Raw genomic sequence first — 25,517 nt, forward strand, 5'->3', positions numbered from 1 at the left:
TTATCTTGATTCCTGAAATGCATCAGGCACATGCTACTAGGGAACCAATAGTGCCAAACTGCTTTCTCATCTTCTGCCTGTCCTCACACCAATGCAACCAAATGATATCATTAGCTACACTGGCTGTTCAGGGTACAAGCTGTGCCTTCTTCAATGATACTTGGATGGGTCAAAAGTTCATATGCATACTTTGATTGACATCTTTCTCCTTCTGGAGAGAATGCCTCATTCTGCAGTGGTTCTGGTGGCATTGACAGCATATTTTGGATATCTGCTAATTACAGAAATCTGTAGAGCAGCCACACACTTCCACATTAATAGATTAGAAATTTTTGTAGAATGGTCCTTCAATTACTCATTGATTGGGGTCCATGTTCCACTTTCCTGCATCTGCATGGTCTGCGCTTGCCAATGTAGTCCATGGATCAAAAGAAGCTATTTCCTTGTAAGCAAGGTATATTAAGACAGATTCTTCATATTTATTCATCTTACTGACATCTTTAAGACTCTAAAAAGAAGTTTGGCCTGGGAAGAAAAAGAGGTATACTGGGCCTTCTTGCAACAGATGTGAAGTCAAAGTGGACAAGAAGACAAGTTTCATTGAGATGCCATGTCCTGGCACCAGCCACCTGGCAGAAAGAAAATGCAAACCCTGTTTAAGGAAATTATAATCTGTTTCAAGAAGGCATGCAGAAGAATTTCAAGATTAGTCTTGTGTTCCCTGAAAAAAAAGTCTTTGTGGTAGTGATGTATGTAGGTATCCCTTGTCTATCAAGAGCTGTAAGGTTCTTGAGTTTTAAGGAATGCTGTTTATAAGTATTCCATGTGGCTAAAGCTTTGAGAGCAATCTTGAGTATAGAGGATGTTTGGTTTAGTTAGCAAGCTAGCTTCATTTATGTAGTCTATTAAAAAGCATCTTCTTGGCCTGTTTACTCAAAGGAATGTTAACTGATCATTATTCAAGACTGGTTCACAGAACCATTACTGGTAATGATCATGACATATCTAAAATAACTTTCTATAGGTAAGTATCTAAAAGGATTTTGTTTCATTTCTTAAAGTTTTAATTTCTCCTTAAGTAAGTCTGAACACAATTCTAATGCCTAATTAACCCCAGTTTTGTTTCATTAGCATGCTATAAACAAAAAGAGCAGCATGTGTTGAGGCAGGTAGGTAGCCTTTGTAGTAAACATTTCTTGTTAGGAGGAGACTTACCTGTTTTTCTGTCAACACAGAAAATGCAAAGTCACACAAAGAAACACATCCACATATCCTTTGCAAGACTCTTGAATGTTGTCAGGACCTTCCCCTGAAGAAGACAACAATTTTGTCGCCTTCATTTAATAGAATGACCATAGAACCATCGAATGACTCGAGTTGGAAGTGACCCCTAAAGGTCATCTAGTCTAACCCCCCTGCAATGAGTAGGGACATCCTCAGCTAGATTAGGTCACCCAGAACTTTGTTGAGCCTCACCTTGAATATCTCCAGGGATGGGGCCTCAACTACCTCTCTGTGCAATTTGTTCCAGTGTTCAACAACCCTCATTGTAAAGAAGTTTTTCCTTAAAAAGTTAACATTTGATTGTTATTCACATAACAATTAGTAATTCTGAAGTTGCCATATGGCTCTAGATGCCCATTCTTTTCCAGAATAACTTAAATTACATGTAACAGGGTTTTCATTACCTAGTTTGTCAGAAACTCATTCAACAAAGCCTCCTCAACTTACATGGATTCCCTCAACTGTTAGCATCTCAGCAGCTTCCTAAAACACTTCCTGAAAAGGTTACAACCATCCTTTTGAAGTCTCAGAAAATTTGTTCCAGTCAAGCATGTGGAAGAATGTGAACAACTGGACAAACTTGACAGAAAAAAAAGGTAAGTCAGACAAAGAAGTTTGTTTTCCAAGTAATTCTGAGAACCACCTTCCTGAGACATCAATCTTTGTGGGAATGGGATGGCAATCCATCAAGATGGGTTATATCACCATTCAGGTATTCTGAATGCAACTTCACAGCTGTGTGGCATGCAGTAGGACAGCTTAAGCTTTAGAAATTTTGTCAATACTCTTTCCAATCCCTGTAGAGATTTCACTGTATTTTTTAGCAATTAGAATGTTTTCTCTGTGATAAATACACCAGCTTGAAGCCCAAAATGGATGAAAACTCTCTGAATGATACAATCTTTCATATGTTACTTTCTAGAGGGGGATCCTTACATTGATTCTCATCAACACTCTGGGGCAGAGTGCAGCTTTTCCTGGAAAAAAGAAAATCAGAATCACTACACTGTTCTGTTCTGAGCCGGCCTAACATGCAACAGAAAAAAATCAATTTCTCCTGAGATCTTCCACTCACTGATACTGGCTTGTTTATTCATTTGTAAGTAAAAAAACTTGAAAGAACACACCTCCTAGGCTTGCAGTATCTCCTCCACCTAGCAAAGACATCATTTTCATACAGACTAAAGTGTAAATAACATGGGAGCAAACACCAGCATCCCACTGCCAACAAGCACACAGATGAATACAAAATCACCCAAGCCTTTGGGATCTAGAAGGCATCCTCTTCTCAAGATGCCTCTCCAGCCCTGTCCTGTGCCTGTTTATTTGGATAATGCAGCCCTGGCTGCTCCAAGCAGTGCAAGATGGCATCCCACACATGTCCACACACAGGTTTGCCAGCTTGAGGGCACAGATTCAGTCTCTTTTGGACCAAAAGCCATTTGCAGTTTTCAGTCTCATTGAAGAAGTAACTGTGTGAACACACTGGTACTCAAGGATTCTCACTAAGCATTAAAATTATTAACAAGTACCCTAACACTGGCAGAACATTGGCCTGTATTTTCAGACAGGAGCCTCAGCTGTCACTGCAGCACACTGCATTTTCATGCTGAATACCTGACTGCTTGCTGTCCAAACCATCTTGGTCACAGAACAGTGGTGTGACTCTCCTATTGCATCAACCACTTTTCAGACTCTAACCCTGTCTGTGATGGTAGATTCAGACTAAATTACTGCAAGTTGATGCCATTGGATCATATCAGACATCATGCAATGAATACAGTGGTGAGCCCAGCACTGGTTATGATGCTCAATAAGGCTAATTGCATGGTGATCATTTTTTAAATATAGACAAAGCTAAAGAAAGACATAGAGTGATTGCCCATTGGAATGGGCTGCCTGGGGAGGTGGTGGAGTCACCATCACTGGAGGTGTTTAGGAGGAGACTTGATGAGGTGCTTAGTGCCATGGTTTAGTTGATTAGATGGAGTTCGATGATGGGTTGGACATGATGATCTCGAAGGCCTCTTCCAACCCGGTCTATTTCCTATTCTATTCTATTCTATTCTATTCTATTCTATTCTATTCTATTCTATTCTAAATGTAGGTGATGCCTTGTCTTTGCATAAAGACATATCCTGATGGGTCTGAAGCTAGAGGGAAACTTTTGGGAAAGAGGCAGTGAGGAACACTAGGGGACTCCAACCTTGTAAGATTGTTAACCTCCTCCTCCACCAGCAAAGTTGTTTGCACAGGTAGATACATCTTTCTACAGTGCAGTTATCACCGTGTGCTGATTTTGGCTGGCCTAATTTTCTTCAGTGTAACTACCTGTGGTGGTGAGAACGGTGAAAACGGTCACACTACCATGTTTTGGATTTGTACTGGAAACAATGTTGATAATTAAGAGATGTTTTCATTATTGCTCAGCAGACCTTACACTGAGTCAAAGTCTTTTCTGCTTCTCACACCATCCTTCCACTGTTTAGGCTGGGAGTGCACAAGAAATTGGAAGGAAGCATAGTTGGGACAGATGACTTCAGCATATCAAAGGGATATTCCATACTGTATGATGTCATGCTCAGCAATAAACTAGGGAGAAGGTTGGCCAGGAGGCTTCTGCTTGGGAACTGGATGAACATCAGTTGGTTGGTAGTCAACAATTGCTTTAATTTGTATCATTTGTCTTTTCTGGGTTTTATTTAATTCTCGTTGTTATTTTCCTTTTGGTGACAATTTATGTAATAATAATAGTAATAGTAATAATAATAGTAGTAATAATAATAATAATTTTCCCCAGTTATTAAACTCTTCTTATATCAACCCATGAGTTTTCTCACTTTTACCTTTCCAGTTCTCTTCCCCCATCCCATTGGGGGTGTGAGGGAGCAAGTGAGTGACTGTGTAGTGCTTAGTTGTCGGCTGGGGTTAAATCAAGACAGGCTGTTACATTAAACTGGCTTTGTCAAAGTGATGGAGCTTTATGCTGAACACTGCTACCAGATTAAAGCTGTCTCTCTCCCGTTCAGCTTGCACCTGTTCACATGGGTACAAACTAAATGGGTATAACCAGTAAAAGGAGCTTTAAATCCAAACAATAACATCCAAGAAGGTCAGATGGATTTAATTAAGGCAATTTAAAGTTCCATTTATATTAAATTGTTAAATTTGCTACGAGCAGACAAGCCCTCTCTAAAGAACACCTAGCTCTGCTCAACTTGGTAACCCAGGGTAATGCACTCCACTCTGCCACAGCTTCCCAGCAGTAGGAGAAATGCCCATCAGTTGCTGCCAGCCCACCTCTGAAACTGCGTGTGTGTTCCTAGCTGCCAAAGTATGGGACTGTATTCCTTCTGTTGTGGTGTTTGATAGAATAGTTATGCTTCAGAAAAGAGCCACATCATTAAGGCAGGTGGTGACACGTTTCTGAACACAGCTGTCCTTTGCTTGTGTTGCTTCTAGGGACATAGCACAGCTTGAGGGGACAGATGGAGAGTCTCCTAAAGCTGTGAGTATGCCTACCCTGAAACTTTAACCAATACTTTAACCAAGCCTGCCTGGGCTGATGGAGTAATCTCCCTCAGTGCTGACTGCAGAGCTCAGTGACAAGACTGCTGATTTGTTTAAACCTGAGAGAAGTTCCCATGCACAGCAAACAATGCCCACCCTGAGTTTCAGCCTCAGAGTGTTCCTCTGAGGAATAGGTGTGCCTTACTGGTCTGCTGCTCTAAGCATTCCAGAGCTGTTCTGCCAAGTCTGAGCATCCCTTAATGAGCAGACACAAAAACTGTAGTCATCTGGGTCTAGTCATGAATCCTCCTGAACTCCCATGGTGGGTTATTCAAGTAGTTGGAGCAGGAAAACATGAGTAAGCTGGAGGAAAACTCGTGGTAGACAGGGAAGAGCAAAGAGAGAAGCTTTCATTTCTTGGCCACTGCCCTGTGTCCATGGGAGGTGCCAGGTTTAACTATGATCTGTTCCCCCAGCTGCCAACAAGCTGACAAAGAGAAAAAGACAGGGACCAAACTGTGACTTTCAAGGGAATGACTAACTAGAGGCAGGTAACAAAGAGGTATGAAGGAAATGGCAGCCAGATAAGCTAGTCATCAGCCCTCTGCAGTTGCTTTATAAAGAATAAAATCAGCATGAAATAATGTACAGCAAAGGGAAAAAGGGAGCAGTAAAATTTGTGGAAATCTGAGGGCTATAAGGTTCACTTTTAACCTTAAACTTGGTGATAAAAGAAATATATCAAAAGTTTGAGAAGGAGGCAAAAAAGAGTTTCAGATTAAATGGAAGCTCACAGATCTGGAGTGTCTACTGTTAACAAAAAATCTATGGAACCTACTGGTATGAGACCTCTGATGTAGCTCTGTTATTTGAGCACCAAATTGAATTAGTTTGCCTCAGGTGAGCTGAGGGGCAGAAAAGAAAAGCCTGCTGCCTTTTTTATAGGAATTTACATATTGAAGACTGCGATAGACTAGCATCAGTGATGCCAATTTTGCTGTTGATCTGCACTGCTATAAATTACTCCTGCAACAAGAAAGGATGCAGCATAAAAATGTGATAAGTGCCTCACTCTTTGTTTCTCAGGGCTTCCTGTTCACTTCAATACCTTCTATGCCGGCTGCACTGCTTGCTTGTGTCCCTGGCTCCCAGGGTGAAGCAGGTATGCACATCAGCTTTGCAATTGCTACCCTCCAGCAGCCACCCTGCCTGTTTTCTAACTTTGGCACATGCTAGTCTACATTCCTCCTGTTAATGCTGTTATTTGTTAATACCATTCTCCTCTCTTCTCTACAAAGATTACTGAGAATAATTATTTTGTAAGACACATTTTTCCTTGGCCCCTAGGTAGTTAGGAGAGTCTTTGAAGAGTGCTTAAAAGGAATCCTTTGCCCTCTGATATCTCCAGGCATTGTCCCTGACTTGTTTTTCTACCCAATTTGGAAGCCAGTGGGTGAAGCACAAACCCCATTGCTGTACAGCAATGAGATTCCAGAAATGCAGAGAGCAGAGAATCTCAGAAGTCCTCCCAGAAGTCCTTTATTGCCACGTTGTAGAATCCCTGCTTACAGAATAAGTCCTGGAAGCCCTTAACAGACAAAGCAGCTAACAGAAGTGCTGAGCATGTCCCTTGCAACATCCCTACACTGAAGCCCTTGCCAGAAGAAATAGTGAACTAACAGAAGCAGAAGTGTCCAACCAAAGCCCTAATCAAAGCTGCTCCTAAGTCCCTAACCCAATATAACTATTGCTCAGAGTGGCTGTCTTTTATACTCTTTGTTATCAATCCCTTAACCAGTAAAATCCAACCACATATATAAGCTAAAATCTTTTGCCAATGAGAGGTGCCAGCATGTCAAGGAGGTGGCTTCTGCAGCATGTTCCAATCAAAGGGTGCCAACATGAGGATGTTGTTCTTGGCACACATGGAATGTTATTGTTTTGCTCTATGCAGTATACTAAGGAATTGGTCAGCTAAGGAATCATGCACTCTTCACACATCCGGCAGCTGCCCTCAGAACAGTGGCTGCAGTACTGGCTCAGGGAGAATCACTAGCAGTGTGCCAGAGAGGTTCAGGCTGCCATGGGCCCCCTCAGCATGGCTCTGCTGGCTGAGGCAGCTTCTGTCACAACCTCACTAATGCTAAGTGATGCTGTAGCATTACTTTGTATATGGCTCCACCAAGTCCAGCACAGCAAGCAATCAATGGCTTTTCCACATGCCCACAGAGGCAAGCAGAGTTTCTAGACATGAAGCAGCTCCCACTTTTCTCCTCCAGAGTCTGTGACTCTGGCTGTCATTACTCCTATATTTTCTTGCTCTGTTGCTGTTCTGTGTAAAATTGCACAGGCTTGGCACTTTGGGATTCACAGGTACATCTCATTTTGTCCCATTTTTAAGGCTAGTCTTCAGTTCTGGAGTTGCAATAAATGCTTACTGTCCCTCAGTAACAGAAAACGGGATTATGTAAAATTTCAGTATTTGAATTTATGAACTTAACTGAAATTGGCTGTAGATGTGTCGCTGCACTACATCCTGCTACAAAAAATAACTGTAAACTTCTCCATGGAAACCTGTTTTGTGAGCATATGCATGTGCACAACACGACATCCTTCATTATTTATGAAACACAAATCAGTATTGTATTAATAAGTAGGCATTGATTTTTACTGAGAACATAATGATTTATGAAAGTAGGCAGTGCTGTGTGGCAGGAACTATGACAGCAGTTTCTAGAAAATCTATGAAATATTTTACAATTGAGATAAGATTTTTTTTTTTTTTTCATTCAAAATAAACCAAATAGCCCTTTGTGCGAAACAGATTGCTTTTGGTATTGGGCGAGGATGAGATTTAAAGGCAACTGGTTTGCAACAGAATGAGACTGTCCAAATTTGAACACAAATGGCTCCCCTTCATATTGCGGAGAGATTCAAGGAGGCTATCAGTGGAGCAAAGAAAATACAGCCTAAGCACCTGCACAATGAGGCAAAAGGGCTACACTAAGTACACAAGGATACATACCCTTGCAAGGCTGACAGCAAAACACTGCTGCTTGGAGTGGGAAAAAAGCGCAAAGTGTGTTTGAAGCCTACTGATGCAGAAATGCTGGTAACAGCAAGGAGTAAAAGCTGTAATAAGGACCACCCAGAGAGTTCCTGTCCATGTTATACCACTCAGAACTAGGGATTGTAGCACTGCATGAAGAGTAGACATTTTCCAGTGTCAGACTTTTATTATGCTGACACACAAGGTAAATCTTGAGACTGCGTTGGAAAGTGTGCCACAGCAAATGTTCTTCTTCTTCCCAATTTGGGGGCCATTGGGTGATGAATGAAGGCATGAACCCCGTTGCCCTATAGTAATGAGATTTCTGAAATGCAGAGAGCAGAGAATCTCAGAAGTACTCCCAAAAGTCCTTTATTGCTACATTGTAGAATCCCCAGCATTAGAGAGCCTCAGAGTCCCACTTACAGAAGTCCCAGAAGCGCTTAACAGATGAAATAGCTAACAGAAGTCCCAAGCATCCCTACACTGAAGCCCTTGCCAGAAGTAGCTAACAGAAGCAGAAGTCCGCAGCAGCCCTAACCAAAGATCCTTAACCGAAGCCCTAACCAAAGTCCCTATTGCTCAGAGTGGCTGTTTATATATTCCTTGTTATCAATCCCTTAACCAGTAAAATCCAACCACATATATAAGCTAAAATTTTTTGCTGATAAGAGGTGCCAGCAGGTCAAGGAGGTGGTTTCTGCAGCATGTTCCAATCAAAGGGTGCCAACATGAGGATATTGTTCTTGGCACACATGGAATGTTATTGTTTTGCTCTATGCAGTGTGCTAAGGAATTGGTCAGCTAAGGAATCATGCACTCTGCACATGTCCAGTAGCTGCCCTCAGAACAGTGGATGCAAAAGCAAACACATCAGCAGCCAGCTCATTCAGACAAAATGTCTAGTCTTAACTATCCATGATATCATACTCAAGAATTGTCAAGAGCAAGCTGAAAAACTCTCCAGAAGTGTAGTATATCCCAGGTACTATAGAAGGAGCATTACCTGCAACATCAGATGTACAAATGCGGTCCTGTACTGTGGGCTCCTAAACCCTGTGAATATGCATGTTTCTGCTGGTGTGTGTACTACACAAAAGAGCAAGGGACTCAATGTGCTAAAGCCTGTTGCTGAAATGATCCTATACTTTGGCAAGGGCATGAGAACAAGAACTGGAATAGTTTTAGAGAAGAAATATATCAAACTGGGGAAGTTCTGGTGATTTTATTTGTATCTCTTAATAATGAGTTATTTCTTTCTTTACAATTAATTCTGTATCACAAATGCCTTCAATTTCTTTCCTGTTCTCCAACAGCCTCCAGCTCATTAATATGCAATTTTAAGCAAGTATCAGAGTTGTCAGGCATTTCAAATCTCCCCAGGGAAGCTTTTTAAAATTGTAAGTAAGACTCAATACTGAGACCAAACTTGGAAACGTGGCTTCCATGCAGGCAGTGATGACTCTTCAAGTTACAGTTGCTGTCACCTTTTTATCCTGAGACTTATTATAAATGTGAACACCTCAAAGGATTTCTCTGATCAACCAACATTTCCAGCTCTCATAAACTGCTGTTTATTGACAGAACTGGGCTTGTGCCAGCGTCTCAGATTTGAGTGATGAAGCTGAACTTCTAGGTCAGATTTAATTGCACCCACACTGAGATATACTCTGAAGAAATCCATTGAAAGCAGCAGAGTGATAGTACACCACTGCAAATGCACTGTGGTTTGAGGGAGACTGTATACTAGAAACTGTATACTACCAAAACCACAACTCACAAAAGTCCATAGAGGTGCAATGCCTTGATCGAGATCAAAGTCTGTCCTCAATGCTTTGTAGACCAGCTTTTGCTCGAACCTCTGATATTTAAGCCTGCATCCAAGACTCTTGTTCACTTACTTATAAATGTCTGAACAGTTCCATTTTGTTTAGCTTTGTGTGGAATTAAGAACAACAATTAGTCTGATTCTGAACTCCTAGCACAAATTATTTGGCAGGACTAATTTTCCATGAGTACTAGTTATGATAACAGAAGAAATATATAAACTTGGAATCCAGAGGTAACTGTGGAGCTGCCTGTCATTGGTATGTTTGTGATTCTGCTAATTGTCGTGCCTTAGTAAAACATGGAGCAGGAAGAATTCTAAAGAAAACCTTATCAACTTCCACACAAGGGAGCCTAAAGAGAGAGAGAAAGACATACTTCAGTGCTTCTCTGAGAGGAAGGTATTAGCCCAGAGAAAGAGTTCTTAGCAGAGCTTCTTGCAGGAGTGATAACACTGTCCTGTACTTTGGCCAACACAAAATAACAAGACCTGGGAATATTTTAGCAGCAAAATAGCTTGAACTGGAAAATTTGGAGTATCTCAGCTTACATTTTTTTTTTACAGTTCAATGAAGCCTCTCTTGAATGACCCAAAATGTCGGTAAATACTGACACCTGCCAGGAGTGAGAACTGATCCAACAGCAACAGAGACATTGCCTAGGACTGGCCAATAAAGTCATGCAAGACTGCAGGTTTCAAGAGGAGCTCTTACAATGCTGCCTTCTTAACAGCTTCCTGTCCTGGAAGAGGCATTGACAAGCCAGCTAAACGTGTTTGGCCACTGCCCTTTCTTCTCCCTCCCCGTCGTAGGGTCCAGGTTTGAGGTCAAGAAGCCATGAGGCAGATGCCTTTGAGGCTGCCTGGAGGGGGTGGAAGCTGGACTCCATGCTTCATGTTTCAGAGAGGCAACTGCACGTGTCAGACACTATCTGAGAAGGCGTGTGCAGTTTTGCCCGCCAGACAACATTTTGAACTGTTTGGTGGGATTTGAATAGGGAATGTGCCATTGGGCCATTCAGTTTTAAAAAAGGGAATTTATAGGGGAAAATTTCAGAGCCCACAACTCTATCTTCTTCTCCCCCTTTGTTCATTAATGGGATTTGAGGCGGCAACAAGCACTTACTCCGTGCTGCTGTCTTCAGGGCAATTAGCTTCTTTGTCCTAGCAGCATAGTGCTTGAGTCATAGATCTCAATCACAGCAGTGTGCTCTCCCTCTCTCTCACTTCCTCTAATTTTGGATACTACCTTTTGGATTATTCCTGCCTTTTGGATTACATATATGAACTCGGAGCATCACTTCATTCAGCAAAGGTTTAGGTAGGTTTTGGTAGTTAACAGCTCGGCAGTTCATGAGTAACTTACGCTAATTTACCTGGTTATTTCTAAGGTTTATAGCCTGTTTACCTGTTGCTTAACTCCCTTGTGGTTGATCTCACCACCAGAGGTGACATTGTCATTTGTTTTCATGTGTATAAGAGTTTTCCAGTTTGTTCCTCTGAATTCCAAGTTCTGATTTTCCTAACATGTTATTCCCCTGTTTATTAGCATCCTATTGTGTGTAATTAACATATCATTGACCAGGCAAATTAATCTGGATCAAATTGGCTCAGAAAAATAATTTGTATATATCTCATAAATCATATTCATATTTTATCATATTTCCAGCCTATAAATTTGATCAAATACTGTATCACTCCCTCAAACCTGAGAGGTGAGGAAATGAAAATTTGCTGCTGAGTCTCTTCAAATTCAATTGACAGTTTCACCAAGTGCTGAGATCCCAGTCTCCTGCTTGGAGATGTTCCTTTTCCTTGCTGGTCATGACCCTGCTTCTTCAACTCAAACCAAACTTAACCATCAGCTAAAGACTGAGAAAGCCATGGACATAATCCTTAAGATCTTGACATATGGATTGGATTTTTTTTTCCGTTCTGTCACATTAGGGCCAAATGGCCACAGCACAAACCCAGACAGACACTAAGGTGTCTAGACATGGTTCTCTTCTCACCCCCTCCTTCCTGCAGAAAGCCAGGGTAACACAGGAAGATGAACAAAGGGGACAGGACCATGCATGTCTGGTAAACAGCCCTGTATCTATGATAAGGGCATGTGTTCTGGCCGCAGCCTGGCAGAACCACTTCCCATTGGGTAACTATGTGCTGGATTCAATGCCCTATTAGTCCAATCAATCTCAAGCAAGATTTACATACAGGCTGATTTCTAGTTGCCTGTGCCTTGCTTTTGCCTTGCTTAGCCTTACTTTTGTCTTGCCTTTGCCTTGCTTAGCCCTACTTTTGCCTTGCCTTTGCCTTGCTCAAGCCTTGCATGCTTCAACCCACTTGGACCTTGTCTGGCTTAAAATTGCCTCAAGTTGCATAGCCTCGAGTTGCCCGGTCCAGTGCCTGGGATATAGCCATGAGCATATACACCACAGCTACAAGAACAGCCACAAACTTAGGAGTTGGAGCCAACCCTGCTTCCCCTTGTGAGCAGCATTTTGCTGCACCTTAGTTCACCCAGGACAAAGCAAGCACCCATTGCGAAGAAGTGTCATTAACAGCCTGCTGTCTGCTGAAGCAAGACCAGCCATTGAAGATTGTGTGGCATTCCTGCCGGCAAACTGCCATGCCTGGTGCATGAGAGTGCCCCAAAGCCTCTACCCAGCAGCAGCACTCCCTACCTGGGTACTACCAGCTGTGAGTAATTAATTCATTGCCTCTTTGGCATAACAGTGCTTGTTGAGTCTCCCCCTTGCACTGTGGTCGAGCGCCATTTTGCTCCTGGGGTGTTCTCTTTCTGTTGTATTCCTCCTGGTTTGCATAAAACAGTTAAATTGTTATAGTTGCCCAATTACTGTACATCCCATTATAGATATATTCTAACCGTACATCAAACCTTTTGATACATTTTGGCAATTTTAATATTAATAAAGGTTATTAATATTTTGATTAATATTGCAGTATAATTTATAATAAAGGAAAAATTATATATCCTTTCTAATACCTGCAGGGTTACTTCATCTGCTCCAATGACCCTTTGCCAGAGATTAATCCCCCTCAGCCACACTGCTGGCAGGCACCCAGCCCTGGGTATGAATTCAGTTCATTTAGGCTATTGCTGGAGCCCTCATCCTACCGGGCAGCAGGCAGGAATGAAGGAAAGCTATGCCAGGTGGGCAGAAGCTGGCTGAGAGCAGGTGACCTACCACAGGCTCAGTGGTCTGGAGGAGCACGGCACAGATGGCACACCTGCAAGCAGTTGGGCACAGAAACCGAGTCACCATGCCCTGACAGGAAGGCGACATCCCCTATCCTAAAAGCCCCAGGAGTCTAGCCCTGGGAAAAGGCACACTTTGACACCCCTCTGCAGGCGTGCCGCGAGGATCCTGATCCCTCGGCCCCACGGACAGCTGGAATTTCTCTGAAGGATGGTCAGTGCTGCTTGCCGCAGGCACGCCGTTACTGATCCCTTGCCCCGGCGTAGCTGGCTGCTTGCCCGCGGCGCCCGGGCACGGCCAGGGGCGAGGCGGCACCCTCCCTCCCGCGCCTCGCTGCCCACACTGCACAGCCGTACCCGCGCCCGCCGGCAGAGGGCGCTCGCCGCCCGTCAACGCCGCAGGGCCGCGCGTACCGTCCCGCCAGGCCCACCAGCACCCACCGCTTCCTCTCCGCTTGCCCCTCACCCCACCTCCCGTGGGTGGCGCAATTGCGGTTCAGTCGTCAGTGGTGCGGCTACGGCTTGCGGGCATTCGGCGGGTAGTACCCACCGCGAACGTGCCCGTCGAGCTGGGGAGGAGCGCGGTCAGTCACATCCCTCCTCGCCTCCGGCGGGCCGGCGCCTTCCCTCCGTGCTCCTTCTGCCAGACTGCCGGTAACCGCACAGCCTTTACCGGCCTTTTTGTTCTCTGCGTTCCAGCGGCTTGCTATAAGGTGCTGCCTTGCTGGGGTCTGCGCACTGCCCCGGGCCCGAGGACCTGCGGAGAAGGTGCTTAGCGACCTAATGTGCGGATTGGAACTCGTCAGCACGCTCATCGAGCTGCTGCCCGTTGCCCACAGCATAGCCATCGTCTCCTGAGGGAGGCATGCTGTTGGGCTCAGGATGATGATCACTGACAGAGCAGATGTGGTTAGGCAGGCATAGCGAGCAGCTTGCTAATTAAAGGTCTGCTGAAAAACAAAGCAAATATGCCAGTTTGCTACCAGAATCGCTGAGCCCAGAAAATGAGCAGTTACACATGGTGGTGCGAGTGGCACGTGGCTGCTTACAGTTGGTGTCTTGGGGCCTCGAGAGTGTACCTGCTCGGCACTGCTCTAGGCTTGCACGGCATTTCCCTGCATTACCTTGTCATCCCTATCACGTCTGTCTACAGAGTAAACCACGGGATGTCTGCATGTGGATTTATGTGAAACCCATTCACATGCAGCAGGGGCTAAGGTGCGTATCTCCTTTGTTTGCTGGTTTGGTCAGCTTTCTGGAGGCACCTCTCTGAATGTATAGGGCACTACTGATGCAGCCTGGCTGCCTTGGATGGCATTGCTCATGTCAGCCTTAAAGCTTTCTTAACCACATCAGGAATGGCTGTTCCATTCTAAGGATGATAATCTAGTGAAATTAAAACACAGCAGAGCATCTTGCACATCTTTACTGCCAGCAGAATATTTGTGAAAACAGAAAGGCAATGATGCAGTGGGCTGCTTTTATTTCCTTACAGCTGTTACAGCCCAGGTACATAGGGATGCTAGAAGGATACATTTACGTGGAAGCAACAATAGGAGGTTGGAAAGGTGGATGCAAGTCCCCTGTGTGTTCTGCCCTTGCAATTGCATCAACCCATCCATATTATGACCCTATCTGGGGATCTGGCATTTAGCTCTTTATTGCATTAATTTCAGAGAAAATCAGCAACTTCTTTTGAGGAAGAAGATTTATTACAGATGATTGTGGTTTCTGCAGGATTTGAAATAAAAAGAAAAAAAAAAGAAAAAAAAATTGTAACCAAATACACATGACCTTCAAAAAGAAATAATAATTAGAAGGGAAGGATTAATAGGGACACATATGATAGGCTGGACTTGATGATCTCGAAAGTCTTTTCCAACCTGGTTAATTCTATTCTATTTCGCTGTTAGGAGATCAATTAATTATGCCCTTGACTGCAAGTTAGATTAATACATGTAAAATTACAACACAGAAAAGAGATGCCAGTGGCTGTCATACATGCAGCTTCCTTTTCTTTCCTAGTTATTTAGGGAGGACTGGGAACACTTGTGAAATCATGTTCATTAAAGCCGTGCATAGAGGAAACTAACCAATAACTGCGGTGGAAGCAACAAGGTTCCCCTCTGCCCGTCCGCCCGCCCTTTTCAAGAAGAGGGGGGAAATCACAGACGTCAATCAAGACATACTGCAAAATAAAATGGACCCTCCTGGGCGCCGAGGCGGCGTGTTGACCCGCGGTGAGGCTCCAGTAGCTTGCTCACGGCAGCCGGCCCTACAGCTCCGCCGCTGACCGAGGAGCGCATAGGACATCGCAGCCTGGGTCTTGTCTTGCCTTCCCTTGCAAAACTGTCGGGCCCAAGTGGGCAGGAGGATATTGGCTGCGAGGGACACGGAGGCTCCTCCCAGAGCCTGGATCCCGATATTTTTTGAGGATTTCTTTTAATTCAGTTACAAACCTTGGAGAAGGAAACAAGTTGCCGCTGTAGCGGAGGCGGAAAGCACCTCTGCTAGGGCGAGCGCCGCTCCCGCTCTTTCTTTCACCTCGCTGAAGCTACCTTGGATGCTTTGCCCCTGTGGCAGAGGACAGAGAGCTCTTCTGCCTACCGAGGGAGTGCTCCTGCACTGGATGTTGGTGGTTTTCTGAAAACCAGGGTTGCAAGGGTATGAGAGAGAAGACAATGAGGAAAAACCGACCGGGAAGAAGCCTCAGCCCCAAGTGTGCTTCTGAGAATTGACAGCATTTAAGGGCTGCGCGATCCCGTCGGCGGCAGCGGAGGGAGCAGCCTGCCTGTTCCGCTGCGGGCTTCCTGGGGCTGGCTATTACCTTCGGATGTGGACTGGGAAACCTGTAGGAAATTCTCCCGCCGCGCTGCGAAGCCACCATGAATTCAGTGGCTGGAAGTAAGGAGAGGATCACGGTGACGGCGCGGAGCAGAAAATACGGGGTAAGTTGTCGGCTGAAGGGGGTGGCTGGGAGCGGTGACTACCGCCGCGCCAAGGCTCCCGCGCCCCTCGCCCGCAGCCGCTTACCGGCGCCGCCAGCTAGCGCCTCCCCGGCCCTCCTCAACTTGCCCGGCGGGAGACGGCGGCTCCGGGCGCCCTGCGGGGGCGGGCGAGGCGCGGGAGCCACCGCGGATGCGGAGCGTCCAAGTGAAACTTGCCGGCGCCGCCGGGGTCCCTGCCTGACCCGCTGCTCCTTCTCCCGCTTTAGGTGACCGACCCCTGCTCCCCCACCAAGCCCGCCGCTCCCTTCTCCCCCGAGAGCTGGTACCGGAAGGCGTACGAGGAGTCCCGGGCAGGGGGTCGCCCGGCCCCGGAGGGAGCCGGCTCTGCCCTGGGCTCCTCCGGCACCCCGTCCCCCGGCTCCGGCACCTCCTCGCCGGGCTCCTTCACTGGCTCGCCGGGACCTGCTTCGCCCGGTATTGGCACCAGCTCCCCCGGCTCCCTGGGCGGCTCGCCGGGCTTCGGCACCGGCTCGCCAGGCTCCGGCAGCGGCGGCAGCTCCTCTCCGGGCTCTGACCGCGGCGCCTGGTGCGAGCACTGCAACGCCCGCCTGGCGGAGCTGAAGAGGCAGGCGCTGAAGCTCCTCATCCCGGGGCCCATCAGCAGCAAGGTGAGGCAGGGGCCGGGACAGGGAGGAGGGGATGCTGGGAGCGGCCCCCCACGGCCGTTGGGGCTGCCGGCCACCTGGGCTCCTCTCTGGCAATGCCACCATGGTGGGTTTTAGGGTTTATCTGGGTTGGGTCCTTTTTGGTCGTGTTCCTTTTCCTCATCCCTTCAGCTTCATGAGGAGCAGGGTACCTCTATCTCTAAAGGGCCGTCAGGCTTCGAGGGGCATCTGTGACAGTCCCTTAAGCTCGCTCCTTACTTCCCTTTCTCATTGCATTGTCGGTGATTTTGTGTTTTTTCTTGTTCCCGGTGAGGGGCAAGCAAGGGTGGGAATGCCAGATTGCTCTCTTCTCGTTTTGATGCCTTTGATCTCTATAGGATGAATCTAGAAAACATCCTGAGACTTGGAAACCAACTCAGTAGTAAGGTGTGTGTGGTCTGATGCCCATGGTTTGTACTTCCATTTCAGGGCCAGGAGCAGGAAACACCCTTCTTGTAGCTCCAGGTTCAGATGAGGCATTGAAATGCTGTGTGAGCCCAAAGGTCACCCGGAGAGGCTGTGGCAGATCATGGCATTGAACCCAGCTCTCCTGGGTGTCATTAACACGAGGACAATTTGGTGATGCTTCTCACTCCCAGAAGCGCTAGAGCTTAATTTTTATTTTTTTAATTAAGAAGATTTAAAAATACTCAATGCTGCTGGACCCCTAGTGTTGGCTTGAATAATCCTGTGCCTAAAGAGCACGCAAGCATTTCTGAATCTGGCTTTATCTGACTGATCATGGATAGAGTTTTAAGTCTTCTTTCTCCCTCTGCTGGGGAATCTGGTACCTCCAAAAGCATACGCTGAAATTATTTGTTTTTATTTTTCTACCCCTTTCCCCCCACTTTTATTGTGCATATAAAGATTAAGGCTACCAGCCCTTAAAAGAGTGACCAACAGCCTTCAGCTGACCCTGTGCTACTAAAATAGCGATCATTGGGTTCCTCCATAGCAACCCTGTGAGTGTTGTAAATGAATCTACAGTTCCCAGAATGTAATACAATGCAATTTTGCTGGTCCTGTTTGGTCTAGGTACTACCAAATGATAATGTTTACTCTTCCACTTCAGAGTTTTCATTAGTAGTTACAATAAAGAGCTATCATGGAAAAGAGACGACTCTTGAGAAAGGGTCCCTGATACTGCTGTTGTGTTGTACCCTCCATTATTTATGTATGTGCTATTTGAGAGGGTTGGTACCCTCTTGAACAAAAGGCTCAAGGGCTGGTTGTTACTTTGCTTCAAGCCCTGCCTTAACTGAATTATTCATGAAGAAAGGAAGGGGGAACCACCACAATTAATAGTCAATCTACCCATATTCATATGTGGTTGATTCCTTGGAAAGTGACCCTCTACTGAAATTGTGACAAGTTTCAGTTTCATGTGATTTGTCAGTGATTACTTGCTGTGGGTAAGGGTGGGAAACTACTGTTACAGATCTGTGAGCAATCATAACTGAGGTTATGTTTTATGTTGCCCCCATCCAACTGATAAGCATCAAGGTTTTGTATCCTTTGTGCAGCATTAAATAGAAATTGGCAGGTTTTGCAGTTGTATAAAGATTTGTACAGTTTTCTGTTACTGCAGTAGTGCTAATTGTTGTGGGATTCCTGAGATGTTATGCTTATGTTACCACTGTTTGTGTATCTGTTCTGTTGTTCATGTACTTTAACCAATGGTGTTGCTTGGCCAACCTTTATTCATGTCAGTAGTAAGCCTTACTTCTCTGTTTTTAGACCCCTTACCTGTGTTCTTTTTTTCTTACATCTCCTTTCCAAACCTTCCAGTTCCATAGGAGTGCCACTTGCCAAACTGTTGTTCCCCATTGTGTGCTTTTAGTGGGAAGAAAGGTGGCAGAAGTACTCTGCAGGATATGGTGACCCTCTGATCTATTAGCAGATGTTGCTTGGCACAGTGAGGCTTTGGTCTTGGTGGTATGGGATACAAATATCATGGCTAGTGGCACTGACTTTTTGGACCAGGTATTCTGTGCCAGTCTTAGAAGTGTTTTTTCTTTTTTTTTGCTGGCATCTGTGGGATAACCCTATCAGTGCCTACTGGAAGGAAAGCAGGGTGTTGGTCTTGGCTGAGCTGGCCAAGCCCACACCTGCGATCTGCCTTTGCAGTTGTGTGCCATAGTAATGCTCTGGGGTTGCTCTCTGAGGGCAAAATGTACAGGGTGGAAATTTGTCATGTCTGGGGAAAACTTGTTTGGTTTGAGGCTGGAGTTTACCAGACTGTTAATGTAGCTAGCATTTTTTCAGGGTCCCACAAGGTGTGCTATTGATTGCTGCTATGGGAATAGGTTGTTTTTTTATTTTTTGGGTAGAATTGATTCTGCCACTGAATTCAGTGCAAGAAGGAGCAGATAAATTCCTAGTACTGAATATGCCCTCAGAACTTGCAAAGCATCTTACGCTTCAAGACTGTGGTGCCCACCAGGACACAGCTAATTTGCAGTATGCCTTTATTAGGACAACTAAAATGTATCACTCTTGATCTAGTTGACTTGCATAATTTTTGGTGATATTGAAGACAGCTTAGAAACTTCATTATCGCTATTAATGTAGTCTGTGGCATCTGTTTCACATTTATACTGTATTTAGAAATGCATGTAACTCAGGATATTCTATGTTGCAGAACGTGAGGGTATCTGTTTTAACACGTATCTAGTAGCAGATACTGGAATCTGCCGTAACTTAACCAAATGTGAACCTATGCTGTTTTCTACAGTGATCAGTCGTGTAAAAGTTTGTGTCTGTCTGCAGTGTGTAGTGGTATACTTAGTTGCTGCATAAATAGACCAGGCTTTATGCACGGTCTGAAGCTTTTAATTTAATACAGAAAAAGGCACACTTAACCTAGGGTGGACTGCCTCTGACTAGCTTATTGTTAGTGGTGAAGTGTGGAGCTTTCAGTCTTAAATAGAAGCATTCTCTTCTAACATGTCAACAGGATGAAAACTTGGTTTGTGGTGGTTTTTTTTTTTGGCACAAAGGTGAAGAATATACAATTATAGTTGTGCTGCTTTATTTAAACCATTTAAAATGCCAGGTTCCCTGCCAGTTGCAAAAAGAAAAATGCTAAAAGCTTGTTGTTTCTTTGTCTGCCACTTGTGATGCAGATGTGACTTAATGATGTACAGAAATCATGTGCATACAAAGAATTGTTTTATGAGAATTAAATCTTATTGCAACCCCTGTGCAAAGCACACCTGTGGGAAATTACTAGCACAGGTGGTTGTTATAGTTGCACACTGCAGTTTGTAACTGAGAGGATCTTGGAACATTTGTTGGCTGTTTTTGTAGAGGTTTTGTTAGGGTCAAATATCTGCATACTCATAAGGATTATCTCAAATCACTAGTTTTGAATCTTTAGCTTTTTGGGGCTGTTTTCAGAAGGGCCTTGGACAAAGGTCTAGAATAGATACTTAGGGCATCATACTCCCTCTTCATCAGAATTTGTGTGAAATCCCATTGCCTTCTTGTTGTGTATCAGATTTATATTGTGTGTAAATCAGTTGCATGTTAGTAAGAATAGTCTCAAGATGACTGTTATAGATCTGTTAGTACAGGATTCCAAAAATCCTGAGGACAGCCTTTAAGAGGTAATTTGAATGTGTAGCCATAAACAGCTGCTTGGGCATGTCATGATTGGGTTGGGAAGTACAAACACTATTTTAAATTATACAGATCGATAGCACTGATGTTGTTAAACGGTTTATACTGTGAACTATCCTGTAGATAAAATATCTGCTTCTAAGAATTGGGCAAGCTGTGGTTTAGCATAGTCTGTGAAGAAGGGGAAAGACTTGCATTTAGGGTACAGTGTTGGTTTCTTTTTAACAGATTTACTGATGTTCTATCTCACTTTCCCCTTGCATATGGTTGAATTGGCCTTCTCTGTTTCATAGGCATTCATTAGTCTAAGACTTGACTAATATTAATAATGAGGAAATCCCTGAAACTGATCTAATGAAAAATAGATTCCTGTTAGCTTGTAGCTACTTAAGAAACATTCCCAGTAGAAATGGGACAGTAATGAACCTTCCTTGAAGCTTAACAAGTGGCAGAATAATGGAATTTCATTTCCGCCCAGACCTTTAATTTGTGAACAAGCACAGCCAGTCTGTATGGTGACTTAATTCACTCTGCAAAAAAAATCTCAGGCACCTAATCATTTCATCCCAACTCATTGTAATGCAGATGGGATTATTGCATTAGAAATGTGATTTTAAACAGCCTGAGGCAGTAATTTGTCAGCATTTGGAAGGATTAACTCTATTAAAGTTTAGGCAACAACCACCATTCTTTAGTGTTGCATCACAGGTCACAATACCAAACATTTAGCATAACTCATCTGTGAATCTTCTTACAATTGTATTTTCCCCGGCAAGTTGGGGAAACCGCAAGGTACTTCACTTGCCCTGGGATTACAGCTGTTTACAGACGTCTGGAGAAGACAAGCTGATTTACCTTCACCTCTGAATTAATGTAAAACCTTTTTCTAGGAGCAGCTGGAAGTCTTGCTGCTGCAATTCATAGTGTCAGCATAGGAAATGATTATAATTATTCCTTTCAAGCTTGAAAATATCTTTGAGGTAAGGGTGAAGATACTGTATGTTAAAGACTGTATTTTAGGAAGCTGTTGAAACTGTTAGCTCTGCAGCGTTCTCTATGGGATCAAAAAGGCTTGCCATTACTGAGTGTCCTGGAGATTGGGAATAGACAGGATTATATCTAATGAATTCCTGACTCCTATCAGGAAATAAAATGCTTTTAGATCATACATGGATCTTTGGAGGAGCAAGTATTGACGTTTATCTGAAATAATTCTCTAGGTATGACCAAAATTTGAATCAGCTTGTGTCTGTTGTTGGGATATTGTGTATTTTTATTTTCCTTGGTTTAGAGACTTGCCTATGCATCTGAAAACACTGTCAATGCTTAGTCTGTAGCTGACCTCTTCATGCTATTAAGTGGCAAAAGTCCTTCAAGGTGCTTTATATATCTCATGATCTCTGAAATCATCTTGTATCATTAGATAGTAATTTTGCTAGAAGTAAACATAGTAGTCTTGTCCAACAATTGTGGTGTTTTGGAGGGGAGGAAGAAGACACATAGTTCATGCTGAATTCCAGACTGTCAGAAAAAATGTTACACATTGTCATTATGGGCCACTGACCTGTAATGGCATTCATGCCTGCATCAACACATTATTAGGATGTTGCAATGCTGTGCATATGGGGTCAAAAGACATTTCAGTTTTGCCACATCAGCAGCACGTAGCCTTTGACATCATATAATTGGGGTGCTTCCAAGCACTGAACTTGCAGTCTGCCACTGCAATAAACTTGACTGTCATGTGCTACATAATGATGTAGTAGGAACTGTGACATTTTGTGACATGTAGTTTACATGTCAAGAGCATGAGGGATGTTCTAAGTTAAATTGCTAGCTTAAATCTTAGCAAAATGTCATGCAGATCTTGATGTGTATATTAATAAAATGCAAGGAATACAAGTGTATGGGCTTCCCCTCCACCACTGGAAAAATAATTCCTAGTCAGCATTACTTGTTCCTAAAGCTGCAATTCAAGGATTATTCCTAATTGCAGAAAAGCAGATTGCATATTTACTTTAAGTAAGCTGTAGTATGTAACAGCACCTTGATGGATAAACAAAGTAGTATCCCAGGAGCAGAAAGCTCTTTCCAATTATTAGACCAAATTTTGGTTGCACTATGACACTGACAAGTGACAATAACTAAGATATTGCTCTTCTAGAAAGCAGTAGCAAATTAATACTGTGAGCAGTCTGCTGCCATCACACATTGAAATGCTGCTGCTGTTTAGAACCTTTAGCTTGCATGTTTGAAAGGCATGGTGATCTCTCATCAAACAGTTTAACATGGGGTAGTCATTGGAGCAAGGTTGTTTTAGATGACCATACCATGGTTGCATTCGTATTCATAGGTGTATGGCGCTCAAATCCCCAGTGACTTATGTTACCCATTTTTATTTTCAGTTGTCTTCTATTCAACTTTCCTATAGTAAATCACAGTTTAAAAAACCCAAATAAATTAACCAGGTTGGAAGAGACCTTTGAGATCATTGAGTCCAACTCTATCTAATCAACTAAACCATGGCACCAAGCACCCCATCAAGTCTCTTTCTAAACAACTGCAGTGATGGTGACTCCACCACCTCCCTGGGCAGCCCATTCCAATGGCCAATCACTCTTTCTATGAAGAACTTCTTCCTAACCTCCACCTTAAACCTCCCTGGGTGCAGCTTGAGACTGTGTCCTCTTGTTCTGGTGCTGGTTGCCTGGGCAAAGAGACCAACCCCCATCTGGCTACAACCTCCCTTCAGGTAGTTGTTGACATCTTTCCTAAACTGAGGGGCCCAGAACTGGACACAGGACCCAAGGTGTGGCCTAACCAGTGGTGAGTACAGGGGCAGAATGACCTTCCTGCTCCTGCTGGCCACACTGTTCCTGATCCAGGCCAGGATGCCATTGGCCTTCTTGGCCACCTGGATACACTTGGCTCATGTCCAGCCTACTGTCAACCAGCACCCCCAGGTCCCTCTCTGCCTGGCTGCTCTCCAGCCACTCTGACCCCAGCCTGTAGCACTGCATGGGGTTGTTGTGGCTAACGTGTAGATTTGTTGAATCTCATGCCATTGGACTCTGCCCATCTGTCCAGCCTGTCAAGGTCCTTCTGCAGAGCTCTCCTACGCTCTAACAGCTCAACACCTGCCCCCAGCTTGGTGTCATCTGCAAACTTAGTGATGATGGACTCAATCCCCTCATCCAGGTCATGAATAGAATAGAATAAACCAGGTTGGAAGAGACCTCCAAGATCATCATGTCCAACCTATCATCCAACACCACCTAATGAACTAACCCATACAACCAAGCACCCTGTCAAGTCTCCTCCTGAACACCTCCAGTGATGGCGATTCCACCACCTCCCCGGGCAGTCCTTTCCAATGGGCAATCACTCTGTGTAAAACTTCCTCCTGACCTCCAGCCTGAACCTCCCTTGGTGCAGCCTGAGACTGTGTCCTCTTGTTATGGTGCTGGCTGCGTGGGAGAGGAGACCAACCCCTGCCTGTCTACAACCTCCCTTCAGGTAGTTGTAGAGAGCAATAAGGTCACCCCTGAGTGTCCTCTTCTCCAGGCTAAGCAGCCCCAGCTCCCTCAACCTCTCCTCATAGGGCTTGTGTTCCAAGCCCCTCACCAACTTTGTTGCCCTTCTCTGGACACAATCCAGCAAGTCAACATCCTTTCTAAACTGAGGGGCCCAGAACTGGACACAGTACTCGAGGTGTGGCCTAACCAGTGCAGTGTACAGGGGCAGAATGACCTCCCTGCTCCTGCTGGCCACACTGTTCCTGATGCAGGCCAGGATGCCATTGGCCCTCCTGGCTGCCTGGGCACACTGCAGGCTCATGTTCAGCCTACCATCAACCAGCACCCTCAGGTCCCTCTCTACCTGGCCGCTCTCCAGCCACTCTGACCCCAGCCTGTAGCACTGCATGGGGTTGTTGTGGCCAATGTGTAAGAACCCGGTGCTTGGATGTTAATGAAGATATTAAAGTGCACAGGGCTCAGCACTGATCCCTGGGGGACACCACTGGTGACTGGCTGCCAGCTGGATGTGACGCCATTCACCACCAGATACTATGAGCATACTGAAGCTGCTTAGAACTGTGTTTAGATCTCTGATTTTGAAACCAGAAAAACAATTGGCCCCCTTCTTTGTGCGCTTGTAATACCTAATAGCATCTACCACCAGGCTATACATTTACCTATGCTCCTTCTCTTTAGATGATATTATAGTATAGCTTAGTAATGTTTTGAGAGTGTTTTTGAGATTTCTAAGTAAAAACACAGACCAAAACAATGTGCTTAATGGGGTAGGGGAATGCTGGTTGAACTGTTCTGAGCTTTGGATGGAGGCTGGTCAAAAGATCCTGCCAGAGATGTCAGTTTCTGAGAAGCCTTCCCTGTATAACGCAAACCATTGCAGAATTTGTAAAATTATCAAAGAAGTAGTGAGGAGGAGAGGGGTGTGGGTCTGATCCTTGTCAGGTTATTGACTTGCATGAAATTTGCCCTAGTGAGGGGATTCTGATCTCAGTGAAGCCATCAGGATTTCATATAGGCCTCAGCTCTACCATATACCTCTAACAAGGGAATTCTCGCTTGCATTTAAAGTAGCAGTCAGACATGCTGCCGGAGCTGAGCAGAGCTAAGATATCCTGGCTCCTTGTGGGCTACCCAACATGACTTTTTTTTTTCTCCCCTTCGTATGAAGGTCACAAGCTAGCATACCTGCAAGTCTCTTTTGTGAATACACGGTGGTTGCTTCTTGCCTTAGTTCTTTTCAAAATGATTGCTAGTTCAAATGCTTTCAATAGCACTGCTCTCTAAACTCAAATCCTTTTGATTGAAAGGCCAGGGAGTGACTAGATGTGCTATTACAACAGCAGATGAGAGAAACCTGATGATAAAGGTACTGATGAGACCAGCACAATGCATACCACTGCAGCTGGTACAGAATATAAGGATTACTTTTTAATTATTTTATGAAAGAAAGTAAAGGAAAATATGATATTAGCTGTACAAAAGATTCAGCTTTAAGAAATTAGTATGTTTGCTTGCAGACCAAATGTGTTGGTATGGTATCAGAAAGCATTTTATTTTATTTGAAATACTGTGGTGTAGTAAGGCTGTTAAAAGCTACTTACCATTCCAGCATTGGTGTACTTCTTAAAATTTATTGTTCATCTTCAGTGGTGTTTACTTTTGGTTGTCACTAAGACCTACTATTCTGTTCAATCTGTACTCTTAACTCATATATAGTCTATGGTTGACCTTGTATTTCTCATATATATAATATTCTATGCTTTCTAGCAGGGAAGAATAAAGATTTCAGTTGAACTTTCAGACTGGTTTCCTCTTATCAA

At 44.4% G+C, this 25,517-nt stretch overlaps 1 protein-coding gene and 1 long non-coding RNA gene across 2 annotated transcripts in view; both read left to right on the forward strand.

Annotated features, from left to right (window-relative positions):
• Positions 1 to 1,711: 1,711 nt before the first annotated feature.
• LOC137445722 (uncharacterized) lies at positions 1,712 to 3,970 on the forward strand. Its single transcript, XR_010988465.1, has 3 exons — positions 1,712 to 1,880; positions 2,207 to 2,383; positions 3,774 to 3,970. It is a non-coding gene; the product is annotated as an uncharacterized lncRNA (long non-coding RNA).
• An 11,623-nt stretch (positions 3,971 to 15,593) lies between these two features.
• Positions 15,594 to 25,517, forward strand: part of KIF26B (kinesin family member 26B) — a 329,942-nt gene continuing 320,018 nt past the window's right edge. The window contains exons 1-2 of the mRNA XM_068155679.1: positions 15,594 to 15,836; positions 16,103 to 16,504. Coding sequence (XP_068011780.1) covers positions 15,774 to 15,836; positions 16,103 to 16,504 — 465 coding nt within the window. The 5' untranslated portion in view covers positions 15,594 to 15,773. The remainder of the gene's footprint in view (positions 15,837 to 16,102; positions 16,505 to 25,517) is intronic.

The sequence above is a fragment of the Melanerpes formicivorus genome, unplaced genomic scaffold (assembly GCF_026170545.1).
Source record: "Melanerpes formicivorus ecotype bairdi unplaced genomic scaffold, bMelFor1.0.p_v2 SCAF_2, whole genome shotgun sequence".
NCBI lineage: Eukaryota > Metazoa > Chordata > Aves > Piciformes > Picidae > Melanerpes > Melanerpes formicivorus.